This window comes from Schistocerca nitens, chromosome 8 (genome assembly GCF_023898315.1).
Source record: "Schistocerca nitens isolate TAMUIC-IGC-003100 chromosome 8, iqSchNite1.1, whole genome shotgun sequence".
Taxonomy (NCBI): domain Eukaryota; kingdom Metazoa; phylum Arthropoda; class Insecta; order Orthoptera; family Acrididae; genus Schistocerca; species Schistocerca nitens.
Window position 1 is genome coordinate 61,806,191 of NC_064621.1, and position 23,561 is coordinate 61,829,751.

At 38.7% G+C, this 23,561-nt stretch overlaps 1 protein-coding gene across 2 annotated transcripts in view; it reads left to right on the top strand.

The window, feature by feature from the left end:
* Window positions 1-23,561, top strand: part of LOC126198441 (multidrug resistance protein homolog 49-like) — a 439,165-nt gene that overhangs the window by 154,551 nt on the left and 261,053 nt on the right. For both annotated transcript variants that reach the window (XM_049934764.1, XM_049934763.1), the window contains exons 5-6: window positions 8,131-8,275; window positions 18,804-18,904. In XM_049934764.1, coding sequence (XP_049790721.1) covers window positions 8,131-8,275; window positions 18,804-18,904 — 246 coding nt within the window. The remainder of the gene's footprint in view (window positions 1-8,130; window positions 8,276-18,803; window positions 18,905-23,561) is intronic.

Genomic DNA, 23,561 nt, shown 5'->3' on the forward strand with positions numbered 1-23,561 from the left:
TTGACGTTCACTGCTGTTTACTTTACTAATTATTATTGCAATTCGTGCCACTGAACATCCACTGTTCGGTATTCTCATTAATTTGTGACCGACAACAACTGGATGTCCTGTCACCGGAAGCCACTTGTAACACTACGCTACTGCGCACGATACTCTTTAAAGCCTGTACTATGGTAAGTTGACGGGCTTCACCTTATAAGAAAGGATTTTGGGGTAGATATTGACCGCGTGTACCCGAATGGAGGCAAATTCAGACTTTCACCCACTCAGTAACAACAATGATGCGTCAAGCAAGTCGGAAGTGCAAATACACGTTAGCACAGACAAGAAACGACACAGCAGATGCTACCAAATTGTTAATAATACGGTCGCCAGCCTAATTAGGCATTAACTGAGTTTCTTCCCAGTACAAGTTGATGTACGTTCATACAAAACAACACGTAATAGCACTGCATAATATGGTAAATTTTAGAACCAGGAAATCTACTGAACTAATAATTTCACTTTCTGTACTAATATGGACAAGCCAAAAATACACAACAATACACTATAATGTTTACTACGAACTTCGTACAGTCTATTGATCTGATTAAAATCGGGCACAGGTTACCCTAGAAATAGCACTTTCGAAACACACATACAATGTCAATTTTGAAAAAGGTAAAACACTAATAAATTTTGGTTTTATATTGACTTTAACTTTGCTGATCAAATCAGTTCAGTACACTTCAGAATTTAAATGAATAGAAAAGAAAAAGGGGGTGGGGTGGGGGGGAGGTGGGGGGGAAGGGAACCCTGAAACTGTTATGATCACTGTACTGAAAATTTTGATTATGGAATCGTTAAGCACTCAAGATTTCCAATATATGAGTTACAACTCTTTTTGTTTTATTTCTTGCTCATTTAACTACCATTAATTTTGTCTCAAATTAATTAAACTTTATTACTAAACCAATTTCAACATTATCTTCCAACTTTGTCAGACCTATATTATTTGCCTATATATTCATTAACAACAAAGTTCTTTAAACATCATTCTAACATAGATAGGTCTGCAGGTAATTATTATTAACATAAACTTTAAATCTTCATCTCGGGACACTCGGATTGCACAACATGTGGAAAGGACCCTGTCTAGGTTAGTGATGAGGATAATTAAATGATAGGACAGTTCTGGTAAAAGTTAATGTGTTATTGAACAGTCAGGAACAAAAGTAACACTGTTCCGCACGAATACAGTACTAAAAGTTTCAACCTGTTCGTATCGATGTGGCGGTTGGCGGGCGGCGAGATGGCGAGGTGCAGAGCACACATACAATCACAGCTATGGCTCTTGATGTATCTGCACTTTACTTCTTCATAGTGTCGCAATATTTTTCCATTTAGTGCCTATGGAATTTTGCCATGCTGTATAGTCGTCGGAAACGGCACATCCGAGGCTCAATGAAATCACGTTTTCCAGGAGAGCCTCCTCGATCCAGAGCGTGTTTCTCAGACCGATGCCCAACTCCGACTACTACTGCTGATCCCATTATGCCGTACAGTGCCCGTGTGCATTTTCCTGCGCTCGCTTACCATCCACCTTTTACCGCTCCCCTACAGACAGGGTATTCACCCGAGGTTTTGCATTCTACATGTCCTAATACATTGCCTACGTATGGACCAGGTGCACAATTACAACTTTAACATCTTACAACAGTTTCAACATTTCTTACATTTCCATTTTGTTATAATATTGCTTGCAATTTGACATAAACATTAATATTCACATCGAAAATTGTTTACAGTTTCTTTAACACAATGGCAAGAAAAGAAAAAGAAATGAAATCAGAACATCGATTATACTAATTTATTGAAAATCAGAAGAAAAAATTATTATATGTACAGTTGTTGTTGTTACAACGTGATCCCTGTATCCAGCCAGAATGCAACTGAAAGGCTTCAAAAGGGAGTAAATGCATCAAATGTGTTTAACTAGCAGCATATTTCTTAAATTTCGTGCATGTTTTTCTGTTTAAGAGGTTCAGACTAAAATTTTTAACTGTAAGTGTAAATTCAGGCAGTCCATAGCACTGTTTTCATTTCTTCTGAACAATCGACTGCACATTTCATTAAGACATCATTGTTCATTGATGACACATAAGAAGGATATCAAGTTGAGTATCTAGATTCCTGTCTGCTTCTGTAGTTTACTTTTTCAGTTAGTCTTGGTAGCATGGGTAGGATGTTTGCTTGCTGTGTGAAGATGCAGGAGGAGCTGGCCACAGTATGCAGACAGCTAAATGTGCTTTTGTCTATTGTCAGTTGCCTTCAGGCTGCTGCCGAGATGTGTGGGGCACCAGGGGATCTTGCATGTTGCATGGGACATGTCAGGTATCACTTGTTTTGTCCAAGGGCTCTGCTACTGAGGCACATCCTAGTTTAATCAACATGGCGGATCCACCATCACAGCAGGGTGAGGTGGTGACTGGTAATGCACTTGCATCACTTGAGGCAGAGGACCAATGTGGAGGCTGACCATTTGGCCTGACATATTTGCCCTGTGAGTGAACAGGTGGCCGTTCCTTCAGCAGGGTCTGAGCAGACATGTGTGGGCAGGCATTTGCTAGTTATCAGGAGTTCCAATGCTAGGTGCATCATGGAGCCTCTGAAGAAGATAGTGTTCAGGGCTGGAAAGAAAGTAGGTGTGTACTCAGTATGTGTACTGAAGTGCTCATCCAAGATGTGGAGGCAGCCTTGCCTGTGGCTGCTAAGAGTGCAGGGTGCAAATTGTGGCTCACGCTGGCATCATCGAGACCTGTCACGTGGTTTGTGAGGCTCTCCTCAGTTCATATCGGTGACTGGCAGAAGTGTGAAGGCTGCTGGCCTCATGCATACGGTGCAAGCAGAGCTCACAGTTTGCAGTATTGCTCCCAGATTAAATTTGGGTCCTTAGGTTTGGAGTCAGGTGGAGGATCTCAATCAAAGGCTTTGTCAGCTCTGTGACCTTGTTGTACATGGTTTTTTTTAGGCTATGTACATACATGAATACTTACCAGTTGATATGCAGAAAGTGAAGTCAGACCGCGTTCATAGCAGAGACTTTTCGACTGTCAAAGTTTTATTGATAAATTATTGAAGTATTTGTAACAAAGTTCCTGAATTTACTGCTATCCAGGGAAGTTCACTTTCAAATTATTCTTGGGATCGAGAGCTGGCTGAAACCTTAAGTATAATAGTCTGAGATATTCAGTGAGTGATGGAGCATATATGGGACAGTCAGATTAGACTCCATTGGAGGGGAAATGTTGACAAAAATACTTTGTCTGTTGAGGTCGAAGTTGATTGTGACGGTGAAGTGACTTTAACAGTGATCAGATGGTTATGTATAACAGGTCTAGTAGGAACGAAGTTATTTGTTGAATGTTTTTACTGACCCTCTGATTCCACTGTGACAGTTCTAGAATCATTCAAGGAAATTCTACAGTCAGTGATATGTAAATACCCAGGTCACGAAATACTAGTTGGAGGTGACTTCAGTCTGTGGAGTGTAGACTGGGATGTCTGTGGATTCATGGTGGGGGGTTTCAGACAGACAGTTTTTTGAAGTACTTTTGAACATGTCTTCTGAAAACTGTCTTGAGCAGCCTACATGCAATGGAAATGTCTTAGACCTTGTAGCTACAAACAGGCCAGGCCTTATCAACAGTGTCAGTATAGAGACGATGATTAGTAATAATGATGTCATTATAGAAAATATGGTTATGAAAGTTAATATATCTGTCAAGAAGGATAGGAAAGTGTGGTTTGCGTTTCACTTAGACAGTGAACTGACATCATTTAGTTCCAGTAAGTTGGACATAGAGAAATTATGAGATAAGTTTAAACAGAGTGTAAATTGTGATCAGGAGAACATATGTGCCTAGTAAATGGATTAAGCGTGAAAAGGAGCCACTGAGATTTAATAACAAAATTTGGAAAATGTTGACAAAGCAGTGGCTGTTGCACTCTCACTTCAAAAGAGAATGAGCAAATGATGACTGGCAAAGTTTAGCAGAAAATATGACCAAGAACCTGAGAAAATTCTAGTCCTGTGTAAAATCGCTAAGCAAGTCTTAACGCGTACATCCGGTCATTTGTTGAACACACTGCTGTAGGAGCTGGTGGTAGCAAAACGAAAGCCAAAGTTTTAAATTTTTCATTTAAGAAACCATTCATGCCAGAGACTCACACAAACATACCATTGTTTGACCATCAGTCAGTCTCCTTTATGGACAGTGTAGTAATAAAGCATTCTTGGCATAGAGAACCAACTAAAAGAGATGGGGAATAAAAAGTTGCCAGAACCAGATGGAATCACAATTTGGTTTTACAAATCTGTGCATTGGCCACTTACTTATCATGCCATTTATCACAAATCTCTCACCCAGAGCAAAGTCTCAAGTGACTGGGAAAAAGCCAGTTGATACCTGTATATAAGAAGGGTGAAAGAACGGAGCTGCAAAATGGCACACTCGTATCCCTAACATGAGACTGAGAATCAGCATGGTTTAGAGAAAGCATTTCTTGGGCAAAACTCAGCCTGCCCATTTCTCACATGATATACTGTGAACTATGGATGAAAAGTAACAAGCAGGTTCAGTATTCCTTGATCTCCAAAAAGCATTTGCACAGTACCATACAGCAGATGAATGTAAAAGCATATGGCATAGGTTCCCAGATATGTGAGTGTCTCGAAGACTTCTTCAGTAATGGAACCCAGTATGTTGTCCTTGAAGGCGAGTATTCAGCAAAGGCAAGAGTATCATCAAGAATGCCCCAGGGAAGTGTGATAGGACAACTGTTATTTTCTATATACATAAACGATCTGGTGGACAGCACATGTAGCAATCTGCGGGTTTTTACTGATAATGCTGTGGTGTATGGAAAGGTGTGAAAGTTGACTGACTGTAGGAGTATACAAGGTGACATAGACAAAATTTCTAGTTGGCGTAATGGATGACAACTAGCTCTAAATGTAGAAAAATGTAATGCAGATGAATGGAAAAAACAAACCTGTCATGTCCGTATACAGCATAATAGTATCCTGCTTGACACAGTAATGTTGTTTAAATACTGCACATTGCAAAGTGATGCAAAATGGAACAAGCTTGTGAGTATTGTGTTAGGGAAGGCACATAGTCGACTTTGATTAATCGGGAGAATTTTGGGAAAGTGTGGCTCATCTGTAAAGGAGACCACATATAGGATGCTAGTGCAAACTATTCTTGAGTACTGCTCAAGTGTTTGGGATTCATACCTAGTTGGATTAAAAGAAGACATTGAAGTAATTCAGAGGCAGCTGCTAGGTTTGTTACTGATAGGTTCGAACAGCATGCAGGTGTTATGGAGATGCTTCAGGAACTCAAATTAGAATCCATGGAGGGAAGGCAACATTTGTTTTGGGGAACACTATTAAGAAAATTTAGAGAATCTGCATTTGAAGCTGACTGCAGAACAATTCTACTGCCGCCAACATAACAGTTCAAAGATACGATATGAGATATTAGGACTCATACAGAGGGAGGCATATAGACAGTTGTTTTTCCCTTACTCTGTTTTCAAATGGAACAAGAAAGGAAATGACTAGTAGTGGTATAGTGTGCCCTCTGCCGTGGTACATTGGTTTGTGGAATATGTACGTAGGTGTTGGAACTCAGGTGTCATCTTTATGATAAGCAGCAATCTATCTTTTTCATAACCGTATTATTTTTGTGAACTATACATATTCCAAACTCCCCTCTCATATCCAAATCATTTGACATCCATGACCCTCTGCAGGAAACATCTTTGAATTTCAGAATGAGATTTTCACTCTGCAGCAAAGTGTGTGCTGATATGTAACTTCCTGGCAGATTAAAACTGTATGCCGGATCGAGACTCGAACTCGGGACCTTTGCCTATCGCGGGCAAGTATTCTACCAGCTGAGCTACCCAAGCATGAGTCACGCCCCGTCCTCACAACTTTAGTTCTGCGATGTTCTCAGGAGAGCTTCTGTGAAGTTTGGGAAGTAGGAGATGAGGTACTGGCGGAAGTAAAACTTTGAGGATGAGGCGTGAGTCATGCTTGGGTAGCTCAGTTGGTAGAGCACTTGCCCGCGAAAGGCAAAGGTCTTGAGTTCGAGTCTCGGTCCAGCACACAGTTTTAATCTGCCAGGAAGTTTCATATCAGCGCACACTCTGCTGCAGAGTGAAAAACTCATTCTGGAAACATCCCCCAGGCTGTGGCTAAGCCATGTCTCCGCAATATCCTTTCTTCCAGGAGTGCTAGTTCTGCAAGGTTCGCAGGAGAGCTTCTGTGAAGTTTGGAAAGTAGGAGACAAGTACTGGCAGAAGTAAAGCTGCGAGGATGGGGCGTGAGTCGTGCTTCGGTAGCTCGGTTGGTAGAGCACTTGCCCGCGAAAGGCAAAGGTCCCGAGTTCGAGTCTCGGTCCGGCACACAGTTTTAATCTGCCAGGAAGTTTCATCCTTGAATTTCTCTTACCAACCATACTACTATAGATAACTGCTTGAGTGTTACCATTATGATTTAAATAAATGCAGACAACATCCAGTGTGACTAACTGTCTTCCTTGTTCAGACAGTTCGTCTTTATGTGTAAAGACTATGGTGAAATAAATATGTGACATTGCGCTGTAAAATTGCATATTTTATTTGGAATTGTTCTTGTGTGGCAGTCACTAAACTCATAAAGCTCTTAACGTAATGTTCACTTGTTAATATGAATAAGTGACTTTCAGCTCAAATTTTTTTTTCTGAAATCAGCGCAGTTTGTGCCTATCTGGCCACAGCACCTTTAGCAGTGGTAACTTTGGTTTCCAAATGGTTTTCATGACTCTCTTGCTCTGTACAACTGTAATGTTGTGTCTTTCTTACTATTGGAATGCTCTGAATATAATTTCATTATTGTGGAATCAATACTGTTTGTGGCTATGATTTCATCATTCTTGTGAAATTACACAAGGGACATCAGTTAGACAGATACGGCGTCTTTACCTTTTGATAATTAGACCTCTTCCTGTCAAAGAAGCTAGTTTATAAGGCACCTTAAAAGTAATATGAAATGTTCTCGAAAAGTACGTGCACTAGGGTTTTACAATGCTTTCAGTTCATGATTCATAAAGTTAGAAAGGGAAATAGTAAATAATACAAATTTGTGTTTGGAGAACTTATTTTTCAGTTTTTTAACATTACAATAAACAGTATTAAACTGTGCCTTGCACACCTTTTTACCCTTATCTTTTACTCTAGTTTTACTGGTATTATGTGGTACATATATTTATTATTTACAGTGAGTGTATTTTTTCAAGATATCTGTCATTTGAATTTGTGAAGAAACTTCTAGAAACACAGTATTGGAACTATTAGTGGGAACTGAAGAAAATAAAATCTAAAATGTTTATTTAACACCGCAAATTGTTGTCAAGCCACAGTCACTAAATTGATGAAATTTTTAGAAGGTTACACAACTAGTTTTGACGCACTGAATCATCATTTTCAAATGTAATCACAAACCATGTGTTAGCCCCAAATGGGAGTGCATTGTCTTTGTAAGATTTCATTAGCAGAACACAGTACAGTTGTGTACTGTGTTCTAGTTTTGGGCTTGCCGCATGTCATAAAATTACAACATGTGAACCTTTGTTTGCAAAATGATCATTGCATCAGAGTAGGACGTAATGCAAGAGTATGTAATCTCTCTCATCCTGCTGCAACTGTCATCTACATTGCATTAAGGTGTGAAATAACTGATCAACTAAAAACTGTCATGATATCTTGTGCCCCATTTCTGCTGCCTTTGTGTCAGTTTAGTGGTCTTAATGTGTTTTTTTTAAAGAAGTATGTTTGCAATTATTAATGGAGTTTTCTAGGTGTGTAACCTTTAAAAATTTCATTCTTTTAGTGACTGACTTGACAAACATTTGTGGTGTCAAACACTTTAAATTTTATTCACTCACACTCCTTGATGACAGTTATGTCAAAATACAAAAAGAAAGTAATAAATTTAAGGGATAAATTTAAGCATCTTAAGGAATATGTAGAGAATTTACACATATTTCTGTAATATTCAAGATAATATATTAGAAGATATGCTTGAATAATATATTTCAGAGTGAATGCAAGTTGGGAAGAGAGAAAAGAAGCTCTATTAGAAGATTCAGCAGCATTTGCAATTGGCTGTTGTGTAGTTACACTGATTCAGTTCATAGTTGGTTCTATGACAATATTTGTCCTCAACCATTCAGCTCAGAGACAGGTATGTGTATATTTAAGAATTTTTTAATATTGCAACTTGAGCAAGTATTAATCTTTTGACTGTTGTGGACTAGTTGACTGCCACTCTCCAGGTGCTGAGGATGTGTTCAAGTGTGGCCTCTGGATTTTCCATAAATGTCTTTACGCACCCTGTTTGATGCACCGTCTCATTACTACCAACAGTTACTTTCATAGCTTGGTGAATAAAAAAGTTTTGAGTATTTATCATACAGCATGCCTCTTTGCCTGCTATCATTTGTAGAAAATCTCTTTTTGCTATCTTGAGCTGTTTATGAAATCAAGGCTGCCACAAGTTCTGGAAATGAGGAAATATCAGGGAATTTCAAATGTGTCAGGGAAATATCAGGGAAATTTGAAAAGTCTCACCAATCTGCCTGCACGCCTGGTCTGTTTGTGTGAGTGTAATTTGGTGGATTTTCTTGGTTTGTTCATGGACCCAGGACTGCGGTGCTCCTCGGCAGGTCACGGACGATGAAATGAATTGTGACTGCCTCACTGAAAGTACATTGTAGAGTGCGGAGTTTTATAGACATTTTATTTATTCTGGTACATTATGGTACTTCAAAAGGAGTTTATATTTTAGAAAATATGGATGATAACAAGAAGAAAATTGTCACTGGCAGTTTGTACACTATGTATTCATGTATATCTTGAAATAAAAACCACACAATACCTGTAAACTAATAGACATAACAGAGCGGGTAATAAAAAACAATAACGAGCATAGTAGAACCAACATTTTATTGGCAGTTATCTACAGTGTTGGTTTACATGATTCTTCCCTGCCTTATTCACTTTTGTCAAGAGGCCTTCTTCTTTCTGAGGTTATTTCTGAACTCAGTGAAGGTATTTTAAATCTGTCTTGTGACTTCAAACAAAATGCATGTTTTTGTCACCAAATGTTTTATTGTACTGAAATAAAATAACATCAGTGGTTTTAATGAACCATATATACCGTTTGGCTTGCTTTCTCCATCTAAAAACAGTTCATTGCGAAAGATGTTGATGTTAGTGCTTAAGATTTTTGCTCACATGTTTAGAAATACAGAAGTCCTTAAATTTTTTTGTCAGCTTATGTCTTTACTTACTCATGAGATCTCAAAATTTGTCAGGGCAAAACGCTAAAATTGTCTGGAAATGGTAACCCTGGAGATATGTTATGACCACAAGCTTTGTGATGCACAGGATGGAACTGGGCGCATCACGTGTGACCATCCACTGGATAAAAGAACCAATATCTCAAGAACAAAATGTGCTATTAGTTTTAAATAAAATGTTTATTTCTTACCTACATTTCATACACAGCAATGTATTTGCTAAAATCAGCCACATGCGAAATCTGCACAATGTGTTTTTACTGCTGCAAACTCTTTAAAATGTCATCGAGTGGTTTCTTTTGTTTGTTGCAGCACAATAACTGTGATGAATACTGAAAACAAATCCAGTGCTTTAGTGAGCAAAGATATTGGACTATAAGATGTGCAAAAAATTAGATTTTTTCGCCAAATAGTTTTCTTGAAATCTGATAACAAGTATTTCATAGTGGCCAGAACACCATCCCCCAGCGCAGGTTATAGCATTATGTGAGCAGTAACAGTGACAACAAAGCAGCACCCAGCACAGAATGGAGAGAGTATGTCTGCAAAAGTCAAAGGGTTAAGAGAGCTGCCACAGAAAATCTAAGATATATCAAGAAAGACTAAAAACAGTGAAAGTAAAGTTGTATTTAAATGTTGTTAGTAGGATAGTTTTGCAAGTCACACACTATGTATGTCAAGAGCTTGTAACAACTTAAGATGTATTTTATCCATTATCCATTTACTTATCCATTTACGAGTAGTATATCTCAGCTTTAACAGGGTCAGCTTATACAAGGTGTATCATAATTAATGGCATAAATGTATAAAGTTGAAAGTACATGATACTAGAAGCAAAAAAGTCTTAGTAAACATAGGGTCGAAAATGCATACCTTCAGAGCTATGAGCAGTTTTTCATCTTTGATACTGTGAAAGAAATCTCTTCTACTGCAAGCTCTTTGCTTTCCATATTTTGGGAAGTGGCAGTATGGACCAAAACAAGAAAAAAAAAGTCCAGTAAACATGTGCTCTATAATGCATACCTTAAAAGTTATGAACATTTGTTCATTAGAAGAGTTAAGTTTCAAAGTAGTGAAGATGAAAAAGTGCTCATAGCTCTTACCGATTTAAATCAGTATAGAAAGTTGAAAATTTGTGCTGGACTGGGATTTGAACCCAGGTCTCCTGCTTACTAGGTAGACACGCTGACCACTGCACCTTTTGGACTCAGGGTCACCGCAGCTGCAAGGACTAGCCTAACACCTCCTGTGAGATCCAAATTCTCAACTTCTAGCAGTGGAGAGATATATATGGGGATAATGGGCAAGGGGCATTAAATTTGTAGTTGTGGATAATTTGAGAATTTGGATCTGATGGGAGGCATGGTAGTTTAGTCCATGCAGATGCGATGACCACTGTATCCAGATGGTGCAGTTTGTCAGTGCATCTGCTTAGTAAACAGGAGACGCGGGTTCGGATTCCAGTCCAATACAAATTTTCAACTTTCTCCATTGATTTAAATCGATGTCTGTCATTACTTTATGTCTTGATACTGTAGAATCTTGAACATTCAATTTAGAGGTGTTCAGTTCATCAGCGATAGCCTTGCATGAGACATTATTATCAGTTTTCAGAAAATCAGAAATTTTCTTGTTTTTCTTGGATGAATTTGAGGTGGGACATCCTGACCTCTCATTGTCCTCGAGTGACACCTGTCCTTCTGTATAACATTTAAACCACTCAAACACCTGTGTGTAACTGAGCTATTACTGCTGTAAGCAATTTCATGGGCTCAGATGTCTTCATAGTTATTTTACCGAGTAAAACATGAAATCGATTACAGCTTGTTGCTCCATTGCGATTTGTGTGACTACATTGACATACCATGTCCACCACTTAACACTCACCACTTGACAGCTGATTGGTTGAATGCACATCTGTCACTTACAGTTGTTAGTTCAGTCTGCCACTGATGTCACTGGGAATAAAATCTGTCTCTGAACTTTCAGTACAGGTAGTGTATGGTCCACAATGCATAAATAATGAATATAATTTAAAAGTATGTTGTTGTTGTTGTTGTGGTCTTCAGTCCTGAGACTGGTTTGATGTAGCTCTCCATGCTACTCTATCCTGTGCAAGCTTCTTCATCTCCCAGTACCTACTGCAACCTACATCCTTCTGAATCTGCTTAGTGTATGCATCTCTTGGTCTCCCCCTACGATTTTTACCCTCCACGCTGCCCTCCAATACTAAATTGGTGATCCCTTGATGCCTCAGAACATGTCCTACCAACCGATCCCTTCTTCTGGTCAAGTTGTGCCACAAACTCCTCTTCTCCCCAATCCTATTCAGTACCTCCTCATTAGTTATGTGATCTACCTATCTAATCTTCAGCATTCTTCTGTAGCACCACATTTCGAAAGCTTCTATTCTCTTCTTGTCCAAACTATTTATCGTCCATGTTTCACTTCCATACATGGCTGCACTCCATACAAATACTTTCAGAAAAGACTTCCTGACACTTAAATTTAGAAGTATATAAATCACAAAATGAATCTTTCACTCTGCAGCAGTCTTGAACCTTTCTGGCAGTTTAAAACTGTGCTGGATCATGACTTCAATCTGGAAGCTTGCCTTTCTTGGCCAACACTGCACTCACAGCTTCAGATCTTCCTATTCTTCTTTCCATATACATTTCTGCATATCTTCCTAGTTGTGAGTTGAGTCTGGTTAGCTCAGTAAGTGAGAACATTGGCTGCAAAAAGGAAGGGTCTGATTTTGAGTTCTGGACCACCACTTAATTTAACCTGGCAGTACGTTAGTTGAATCACCATAATGCATTTATGTTTATTCTAGTGAATTTAAGTCAGTAGTCTTGAACATATTTGAGATTTCCTGAGCAAATGTGCCTTTAATGTGAATTTTGTTATATGCAGAATAATGTATATCATGACATCCAAACTGAAGATTCTGTTACTTTGTAAATTATCTCTGACAAGGGGAAGAGGTATCCAGGTTCATTTTCAGACTGAACTAAATGTATGAGTGTTTTTATCATCTGAGACTGTTATCATGATCTGAGAGGAATGTGTAGGCACTGACACTTCTCTTTATCAAAGTATAACAGATTTAATTCATAATAAAGGCTTCAAAGCACCTGAAATAATTGAAGGCACTGAATGTTTTGTAGTTACAAGGTGCTACCCAAAAGTTTCGCAAATCTAACACTAAATATAATCACATCATACAAGATTTTTATTCACCACCATCACCTTCAAAGTAGTCCCATTGGGGGCTCAGACACCGATCTCGGTGCTTCTGCCACGAATGGAACGCATCCTGAATCTTGTTTTTAGTCAGCGAATTGTGGAACACTTAGGATTGCTCTTGAATCTCCTCTTTCATGTCAAATCTTTGTCCCTTCAATTTCATTTTCAATTTGAGAAAGAGAAAGAAATCACTTGGAGCCAAGTTGGGTGAATACGATGGAGGAGGAAGAACTACCGTGTTGTTTATTGCCAAACAACTGCTGTACAATGAAGGTTATATAAGTTGCCTCATATTGTTGTGATGAAGGACCTTGTCATTCCTGAGTCACTTCTCTGGACGTTTCCATCTCACATCCTCCTTAGCCACTGTAGGACATCACCAGATGTCGTGGTCTGCCCAAGATCTTTCACAAACACATTCGGAACAGCACTGATGTTTTCGTGAGTATTGTCAGTAGATGGTCATCCTGAATGTTTATCATCATCAACAGATATCCACCTATTTTTAAAACATTTATACCAGCATACTTTTGTGGCTGCCCCAAAGCATCATTACTGAATACTTCAACTAACATTTTGTATGTTTCTGTGGCTATTTTGCCAAGTTTAAAACAGAACTTCACACAGGAACAGTGTTCTCTCAGGTTGGTCATTGCAAAATTGCAGTCACAAGTGAACGTCACAATGGAAAACTGCCTGCCAACAATAAACATATCTGATTAGATCAAAGCTGCTAGGTATAATGAAACTCGAAATATGTGTTACACTGTTCCCAGTGCTGATTGATTGTAGAACCATTTATAAATTTGGATCATACAAATTTTGAGAACTTTTGTGTAGCATCTCATATTACCAGTACAAATTATGTGTGTTTATGGTTCATACCAGAACCACCTTCATTTCATGATCAACATTGTACTGTTTGCCCCTTGTACAGATATCCGAGTGAGTTGGCACAATGTTTAATGCAATGGACACACATTTGGGAGGACGGGAGTTCCAATCTTGATTCATCCATCCAGATTTAAGTTTTCCGTACTATCCCTTAATCACATATGTCAAATGCCAAATGATCCATTTGAAATGAACATGGACAATTTCCTTCCCAATCCTTCCCTAATCTAAACAGGAATATCGACTATGTAGGGAAAGACAGATTGCTACTTAGCATAAAGAAAACACATCAAGTTGCAGAGAGGCACAATTTAAAAGACACTTACATATAGCTTTCGGCTACAACCTTCACCAGTAGGAATAGGAAGTGCTGGGTGGGTGGATTGGGCAGGTTTTGCATCTGGGTCTTCTGCAGGGATATGAACCTTGTGGCAAGGGGTTGGGCTTAGGAGTGGCATAAGGATGGACTAGGATGTTGTGGAGGTTGGTTGGGTGACAGAATACCACTTTAGGTAGCATGCAAAGTATCTTTGGTAGGATGTCCCTCATTTCAGGGCATGATAATAGGTAACCGGCAAGGCTTTGATTACTTATCTGTCTTTTCCTACATTGTTGATATTCCTACATGGAATTTCCATTGTTTGACTTCCCTAATCTACACTTGTCCTGTTCTGTCTCAAAACACCTTATTGTACACAGGACATGAAATGCTAATCTTGCTTCCATTTTCCTAGTTATGATGTTCCTTCCATCATGCTCTCATTGCTTGCTGTCTCATAGATTTATTCTCTCTCTGTTGCTTAAAGCAAGATGAGATATGTATTGGGAAATTTATTTAATTAACGAGGTTTCTGATTGATAATAACCATTTATTGCTACTGTCAGCTTTCACCACTGTAACAAAACTTCACAGAATAAGCCTACTATATACTTTTGCTCTTAGCTGAGCTGTCTGATTTGCAGTCTAATTAAACAATGTGCCATTTCATTCAACCAACTTTTATATCATTGACAACAAATCATTTCAAATTCAAATTCTTGCAAGCGGTCTGTACAGTCATTCATTACAGCTTTCACAAAAGACTCTGCCAACTGACTCCTACTGCCTGCAGTGCTAAACACAGGAAAAAAACCACCCATTGTTGTGGCCAGAAATGAAATTTTACTCATTCTTGCAGATTGCCGATGTTATTGCTCACTAGGATTGTGTGCATATATCGATATTCGTATGAACTATGAGAACAGTAACCTTGCATAGTGCAGATATACTTCAACTGCAAATGGAAGAACTTAATACAGCCAATTTGAAAAGTGACCTGAAGATCAGTTACAGTAAGACTAAAATAATGTATAACCAGCATACCAAATGGAAAGTAATGCAAATTAACAATGAAGCATAGAACTACATGATGGGTTTAGTATACAGGGCAAGTGAAGATGAGTATTGGCTGTACAGTAAAATAAATAAACAGAAGACTAAAAGAGGAATAGAGAGCTTTTGGTAAACTAAATAGGAGTTTTGAGACCAAGATGCCACTGCACTTGAAAGTACAAGCTTACAGTTAATGTGTTTTAATTTTTTTTCACTGAGACATGGAGTTTGAACCCTAAAACCAGTCGAAAACATGTATGTTTATAATTACTGAGAGAGACAGGAAAACAAACAAATGGATCTGAAAACAACATGGAGTGGAAGATCTAACTGTGAAAACAGTGAAAATGAGGTGTGTGGGACACACAACCTCAAATGGATGGTTGTTGGACTAAGAAAATTCTTTGCTGTTGTTTAGTTGTTAGCATGGCTGACTCCTGTGCAGAGGACCCGTGTTCTATTCCTGATACGATGAGAGATTTTTCCTTGGTGGAAGGACCGGAACGGGGTACACTCAGTCCTGTGATACCAGTTAATGAGGTACTTGACTGAGTAATAGTGGCTTCAGGTTGCAAAAACTGGCAATGGTCGGGAGAGTAGTGTGCTGACCCCACACCCCTCTATACCACATTCAATGACACCACTGGCAGAGGACATGTTATCCTCTGACCTGGATCTCCCATTCAGTCTCCTCTTCTAACATCAGTAGACCTGTTAGGCAACCACCCATGCTGTGACAGCACCAGTGGGCCCACCAGGGCCTGAGGACAGAGTTTACATTTACCAGTTTTTTGTTGCTCTGAGTGTTCAGTGTTACTGTAATTAATGTGGTTGAGCTTTTCAAGGCCAGTGTGGTACTGGGTGATCAAGAAGTGCTGATGGGCATCCAATCAAACTACAGAATATCCTTGTCCATTCTTACTCCAGTCCTGCTCCCAATTGTGCACCCCATGAGTCATTTCCTTTTTGACAACCCATGTGCAAGGCCTAGCCCATACACCAGCCCATCCACCATTTCCCAACACAGTCCAATCACAGGCATTTGCTACCATATAGGAGGCAGGGCCACATGTAAAAGCACCCCTGTAATGTATCAGCTATATTGCAGTTACTGTGCAGCAGTGTATGAGGTTATGACGGATGTCCATCTGTCCACTTACATGAATTGCTGCTGCCAAACTATGGTCCACTGCAGATTTGACCATTCAGTTGCAGAATATGTTGTACACCAGAATATAAATGAATTTAACAGCTGCTTCACTAGATGAGCCATATGATACACTTTTCCATTCTAAGTTCCTCTGAACTATGCAGGTGGGAATTGTCTCTGCTGCATATCTTACATTCTCACAACCCCCTGGCCTTAACATCCTTTAACCAGTTTCCCAATGCCTTGTCTTATCTTTCCCCTTTCACTTCTGTCATTGTCTACAACACTCCTTCCTCATCCACATTGTGTACGGTTTCCCCCCACCACTCTTCCTTTTCTCTCCCTCCCCCCCTCTCCTTTTCCCCCTCCCTTTCTCACACCCCTCTCTGACTCCCTCTACATCTTCACCTTACTTTCTGTTAACCACTTCCCTCACCCCTTTCCCTCTCTCTATTATTTTTGTATGCTCTGCTCCTTTCGTCTTGTCATGCAGCTTGTGATTCATCTGTCTTTCCCTCTCCTGCTTCACATTACCCTGCTACTCCCTCATTACTTTGTGTGTCTTTCCGTACCCCTACCCACATCCAGTAGTCAGGCAACTGCTCTCAATAATCAATGTCACCGCAGCCGCCGTAACATGCATTTGGGTGTCTTGTGGTTGTGTATGTGAATGTGTGAAAGTGGGTAACCAGATGAGTGCTGATGAGTGACTGGTTAACAGGTTTACTGGTGTCAGAGAAGGGGATGGCACAGGTTGATCTGTATGTTGATGACCTGGATCTCTATACACATGAGTCTTCTATAGATGAGTGGTTGCTTTTTCCTTATTTTAAATATTGTTCCACCCAAGAATTTCCATTATTGCTACATAGTATTGGTAAGAATGAAACAGATAGCCAGTAGTGTAGATTAATTACGAATGAAATCTGTGGAAACTGCACAAAATAAAAATCAGGTTGAAAATGAGACAAATGTAAAGAAATTTAGAAAGGAATGATCATAGGAAAAGACAGTGAAGAATGCAGGAGGATTGAAATAATCATTTAAGAGAAACATAGAATAAAGATGCTACTCTATGAGGTACAGGTTGGGAATCTCTACTAAATTCTGGAAAAAGTGCAAATTTGTGGCAGAAATACAATGAAGGTTTCCTTAGTTAAGAACAACTGCCACTGTGAAGTATCATATAAGGGAAATAGGAAATTGATATGGAAGGAATAAATTATCCTATAATGTTTTCAGGGTTTTACAGAGCCACTGAATCATGTGAGTTCAAACACCTGAGGAGAGATTTATTATATATCCTTGGAGTTTCTGAAACCGGTGAGATGTGTAGGAACAAGAATAGTACTTCATCTGGTGTCAAAAATCTGTGACTTGACAACAGATTTCTAGGAAACTGTTCTTACATCAGCAAAGAAGGTAAAAGTGACAAATTTGAAATCTGTTGGATAGTCACTCTAACATGTCACACTTGCAAACTGATGGCCACTATAATATACATTCAAGGTACTTGGTGATGATTAACTTGGTTTCAGAAAAGTAAAATAGTCCCTGACAAGTAATTCTTTGACTTTGCACATAGGAATGTACTCACACACACACACACACACACACACACACACACACACACACAAAACCACAATGGTGGCTTGCCCTGATTTATTCACAACACTCCTTGTAAACAGTGCACACTATCTTAGAACTGTATTCCAAAGCAACCTCGAGTCCACACTATATCAAAATTCCACCAATGACAAATACAACCCTCACTATAAACTCCTTAGCCAAACTAGTAGCACACCCACTGCACACTCCACAGATGGCATCACAGCTGAATCAGACAAGTCCTGGGCCAGCTTATAAGCTGGATTCTGCTGTGGCCTTGTCAGAGGTTTTGCCTCTGGGTAGTCGCACCACAGAGATTGACATTAATACTGCACGAGCTGTTCAGCTTCCATAGCCATGTCAAGTGGTGCCATGACAACTATTGTACATGTACAATGACAACACAGTATGTTTGAACTTAGGGAAACAATATTTAGCCCAGAATAGGGGGGATCACAAATTTAGCATTGGAGGGCAGCGTGGAGGGTAAAAATCGTAGAGGGAGACCAAGAGATCAATACACTAAGCAGATTCAGAAGGATGTAGGTTGCAGTAGGTACTGGGAGATGAAGAAGCTTGCACAGGATAGAGTAGCATGGAGAGCTGCATCAAACCAGTCTCAGGACTGAAGACTACAACAACAGGGGGAAAAACTGATTGGCAAAATTTTAAAGGCAGCAAAGTTATTTGCATCGTGACTAGCAAAATAACCAAGATAAATTTTGTCAGTTAAATAGTGAAGAGGTTCTAAATAAACCTTTGGTTGGCTGATTTTTTCAACCTCTTCAAATTTATACAGTTGCTGAATCACAGCCATGTTTAAGATTTTAAAATAAATTATGATCTGAAACAGACTCAGTAATTTAGTTTTTTCCTATTACTTTGTAAATCATGCCATTTCTCCATTATTCTCCTTAAGTATTAAGAAAAAAATGGTAAAGTAATTGCTGGGCTATAACTACATGATATTTTCTTGAGCTGTAGTTTTTACCTATTTTTCATTAATTTGACCTTCTATTATTTTACCTCCATTTAATGTTGTTGTGTCTAGAATGAAGGATATAGCTTTCTTTACACAGCTTACACTAAGGAATGTTTAAGAGTTTTTATAAAAAGTTTGCTGGTGTCTTTTCTACAGGTTACCAGAATTCGAAGATTGTTCATGAAAGCTGTTTTGAGACAGGAAATGGCTTGGTATGACACAAATAACACATCCACATTTGCGAGCCGTCTTGCAGAGTATGTAAACTTCAGTGTATCTATTTGGCTTTTACTTGTAATTTGTGTTACTCGCACGTGTGTGTGTGTGTGTGTGTGTGTGTGTGTGTGTGTGCGTTTACATTCTTTCATTAAAATAGAAAATTTTGCACTAATATACCAAGAACTTTGAATAACAGGTCATAAGGTTTGGTTTAATTGTTTACATGTTCAATTTATCATAATTATGACATGTTGCTGTGATGCGGAATGAGTCAGGTTTGGAATCATAATGCACTTTCGGAGTGAAAAATGTGTCAACATACTACACACCATACTATTGCATATTTAGAAATTCCTCTTTCTGCTATGGAGTAGGAGTAGTTGTCAAGCATATACAGTTTCAGTTTGTGTTTTAAGTTAAATTTATTATTTATTAAATTTCTTATGTCATTGGACAGGTAGTCAAAGATTTTTATAGCTGAATGCCTCACTCCTTTCTGTGCCACTCTAGGGGTGACTGATAGTGTAAATCATTTCTCCATCTAGTTTTTAAATGTTACTGTTCATTGATTCATCCGTTTACCATGTTCTGTAGATCACATCTAGAAAGATATGTGGAATGTGTCACAGTATAGCTACAGTAACAAAAGCGAAACACACATTAGAAACTTAGATCTGTGTGCTGTATTAACAATAAACTATCACTGTGCTGCTTAATGCTATTCATACTTATGCCATCTAAACTTAATATAGTAAATTCAAAATGAAGCTGTTACCTTGAAGAAAGCTGCTAGTGTGTTAATTTTATTATGTAGCTTTTCTTTATCTGCAGCTTCATGTTTTCTTGATTACAACAGTATTTTTCAGAGAAAATAATTTTACATTTATAGATACTGAATTGTATGTATAGTACATTATTACTTGCTATAGAACTTAATAAAAACTCCTGCTAGTTGCCATGTAGCTAACAGAACTTTCCAGGTCCCAGATCTAGATATTCAGATAATTCATATGAGGGCATGATGAAAAGTAATGCCTCTGAATTTTCTATGAGAAAACTCTTAAAGCTTTCTAAATAAAAAAACATTATTAATGTTCTACTCCATATTTTTCACGTCTACATATTTGTAGCCTTCTGCCACAAAAGGGCTCCAAATAGTAGTGTGTAATATGGCAGTGTATGAGAAACAGCTTGCTGTGATCAAGTTTTTAATTTGAAGAGTTTGTCCATACATGGAGCACTCTTTTCTTCAGCTTGACAATGCTAGACTACACAAACGTTTGACATCTGCAACAATCTGATGCCTTGGGTTATCTGTCATCGATCATCCTCCATATAGCCCCAACTTGGCCCAATCTGATTTTTATCTGTTTCCAAAACTTAAAGATCACCTTTGAGGGCTTCACTTTGATAGTGATGAAGTGATGCAAGCAGAAGTGAGGCTGTGGTTCTGTTAATAAAGTCAAACATTCTGCAGTGACAGTATCAACAGACTGGTTTCTCATTGGGAGAAACATGTTCATCCTCAGAGTGACTATGTTGGGAAATAAATATGTAGACATGAATAATAAAGATGTAGAATGTTAATAACATTTTTTTGATTTAAAAGGCATGAAGACTTTTCACATAAAAAATTCATAGGGATTATTTTTCAGCATACCCTCATAGAAAGAGTGGCTAATGAAGTATGTTTCTAATTTTCTTTCAAACTGGTGGGGATACACACTTTTTTGTTTTGTAGAGTACAAAACTTCCATTGCGAATCTTGAACAAGGAAGCAAAGCCTACATGATAATTAGACTTGTGCCTTATGTTGTGATTGTGCATATCACAGTTCAGTTAATATTGATCTTTATCATCACCAAAAACCATTGAGGAGTAAATGTATTGGGGAATGAGTGTCAGAATTCCAAGAACCTTGGAAAGGCTTCTGCAAGCTGCACCATTATTTGCTTTACACAATATTCTTACTGCGTACTTCTATAGAAAAAAACACTTTATTTACTTAGGTGCACTGCCCCAGAAGATAATTCTGTAAGACAACAGGGGTGAAAATATGCAAAACATCCCTCTTGTCTTTCTGTCAAGATAATGGGAGATGCTTCTAAAGGTATAATATGCTGAACTGAACTTCTTGATTAGCTTAGCCATTTCAACTTGTTGTCCAGCTAGACACCAAGTAATTGTACACACTGTGAATCATTCAATGTAAAGCAATTAATGTGTGCTTCTGATGATAAATGGTGAGTTTGAAATTGTGATTGATGCTTAACAATAAACTCTATAATGGAGTTAATGTTCTGTGAAGCTATCAATATGGCAAGATATTTAAAGAGCTTGGCATAAAAGGTTCTAGAGTGGACACAACATACTATTCTTATTATACACTTCTATGCAATAAACACTTTTTCCTTCATGATGTGTTACCAAAGGATATGGTGTCTTGAGACATTGTTGTTGTTGTTGTTGTTGTTGTGGTCTTCAGTCCTGAGACTGGTTTGATGCAGCTCTCCATGCTACTCTATCCTGTGCAAGCTTCTTCATCTCCCAGTACCTACTGCAACCTACATCCTTCTGAATCTGCTCAGTGTATTCTTCTCTTGGTCTCCCTCTACAATTTTTACCCTCCACACTGCCCTCCAATACTAAATTGGTGATCCCTCGATGTCTCAGAACATGTCTTACCAACCGATCCCTTCTTCTAGTCAAGTTGTGCCACAAGCTCCTCTTCTCCCCAATTCTATTCAATACCTCCTCATTAGTTATGTGATCTACCCATCTAATCTTCAGCATTCTTCTGTAGCACCACATTTCGAAAGCTTCTTTTCTCTTTTTGTCTAAACTATTTATCATCCACATTTCACTTCCATACATGGCTACACTCCATGCAAATACTTTCAGAAACGACTTTCTGACATTTAAATCTATACTCGATGTTAACAAATTTTTCTTCTTCAGAAACGCTTTCCTTGCCATTGCCAGTCTACATTTTATATCCTCTCTACTTCGACCATCATCAGTTATTTTGCTCCCCAAATAGCAAGACTCCTTTACTACTTTAAGTGTCTCACTTCCTAATCTAATTCCCTCAGCATCACCTGACTTAATTCGACTACATTCCATTATCCTCGTTTTGCTTTTGTTGTTGTTCATCTTATATCCTCCTTTCAAGACACTGTCCATTCCGTTCAGCTGCTCTTCCAGGTCCTTTGCTGTGTCTGAGAGAATTACAATGTCATTGGCGAACCTCAAAGTTTTTATTTCCTCTCCATGGATTTTAATACCTACTCCGAATTTTTCTTTTGTTTCCTTTACTGCTTGCTCAATATACAGATTGAATAACATCGGGGAGAGGCTACAACCCTGTCTCACTCCCTTCCCAACCACTGCTTCCCTTTCATACCCCTCGACTCTTTATAACTGCCATCTGCTTTCTGTACAAATTGTAAATAGCCTTTCGCTCCCTGTATTTTATCCCTGCCACCTTCAGAATTTGAGAGAGAGTATTCCAATCAACATTGTCAAAAGCTTTCTCTAAGTCTAAAAATGCTAGAAATGTAGGTTTGCCTTTCCTTAATCTTTCTTCTAAGATAAGTCGTAAGGTCAGTATTGCCTCACGTGTTCCAACATTTCTACGGAATCCAGTCTGATCTTCCCCGAGGTCGGGTTCTATCAGTTTTTCTATTTGTCTGTAAAGAATTGAGACATTAGTGAATCAAAATCAGAAAAGAAAGCCAATATTTTGACATTTTCCTATTTAAAATCTGATACAAACTGAAATACAAAAAGTGCACAGCTTAAGCCAGTGGCATGTCCAAACTGGCTGTATCGCTCTGTATTGTGCCATGCAAAACCAAGGAAAGAGGTTCAGCACAGAGTGGTGCAACAAGTGTGGACATCAAACCACACCGCTCTGTATTTGCTGTGTTAACAACAAACAAGTTCCATGCATTATTGTGACATCAAAGGACGTTTTTAGTTCATGTGTGGCACTGTTTGGACAGTGTTTCTCATTTTCCACTTTTATTGAGATGTGCGGATGTGCATACACATTGGAACACTGCTGTGTACCTATGAGCACACTGCTCGATTTTGCACAGTTATTCCCTGCTTTTTGCATTCTGCACTGCTCTGCACTGTGTGTTTGTGTGTGGCATTGTACGTCTGATGTAGATGAGGCTTTAGATGTTTAAGCTGACCTATAACAAGTACAAGTTCTAATGAAACTTCCTGGCAGATTAAAACTGTGTGCCGGACCTAGACTCCAACTGGGGACCTGTGCCTTTTGCGGGCAAGTGCTCTGATAAGTAGAGCGAAAGGCAAAGGTCCCCAGTTCGAGTCTCTGTCCGGCACACAGTTTTAATCTGCCAGGAAGTTTCATATCAGTGCACACTCTGCTGCAGAGTGAAAATCTCATTCTACAAGCTCTAATATTTCTGTTCCATGACCTATCAAATTAATTTGTGAAAGTTGGTCTTGGATGGGTAGTATAGTAGTCACCAAATGGATTGGTCTGTGCCAATGATAGGAACACTTAACTGTAGTATTTGGTACTTGGTAGTTATTTTTCAGACTATTATCAAATGATTGGTCTATTTTTCTGCTGTTCACTTTAGACCTTCATTGAAAGACTATTTGACTATTACCACTACATCCATAAATTCATAAAAACTTGAAATTAAAAATCTGAGTTAT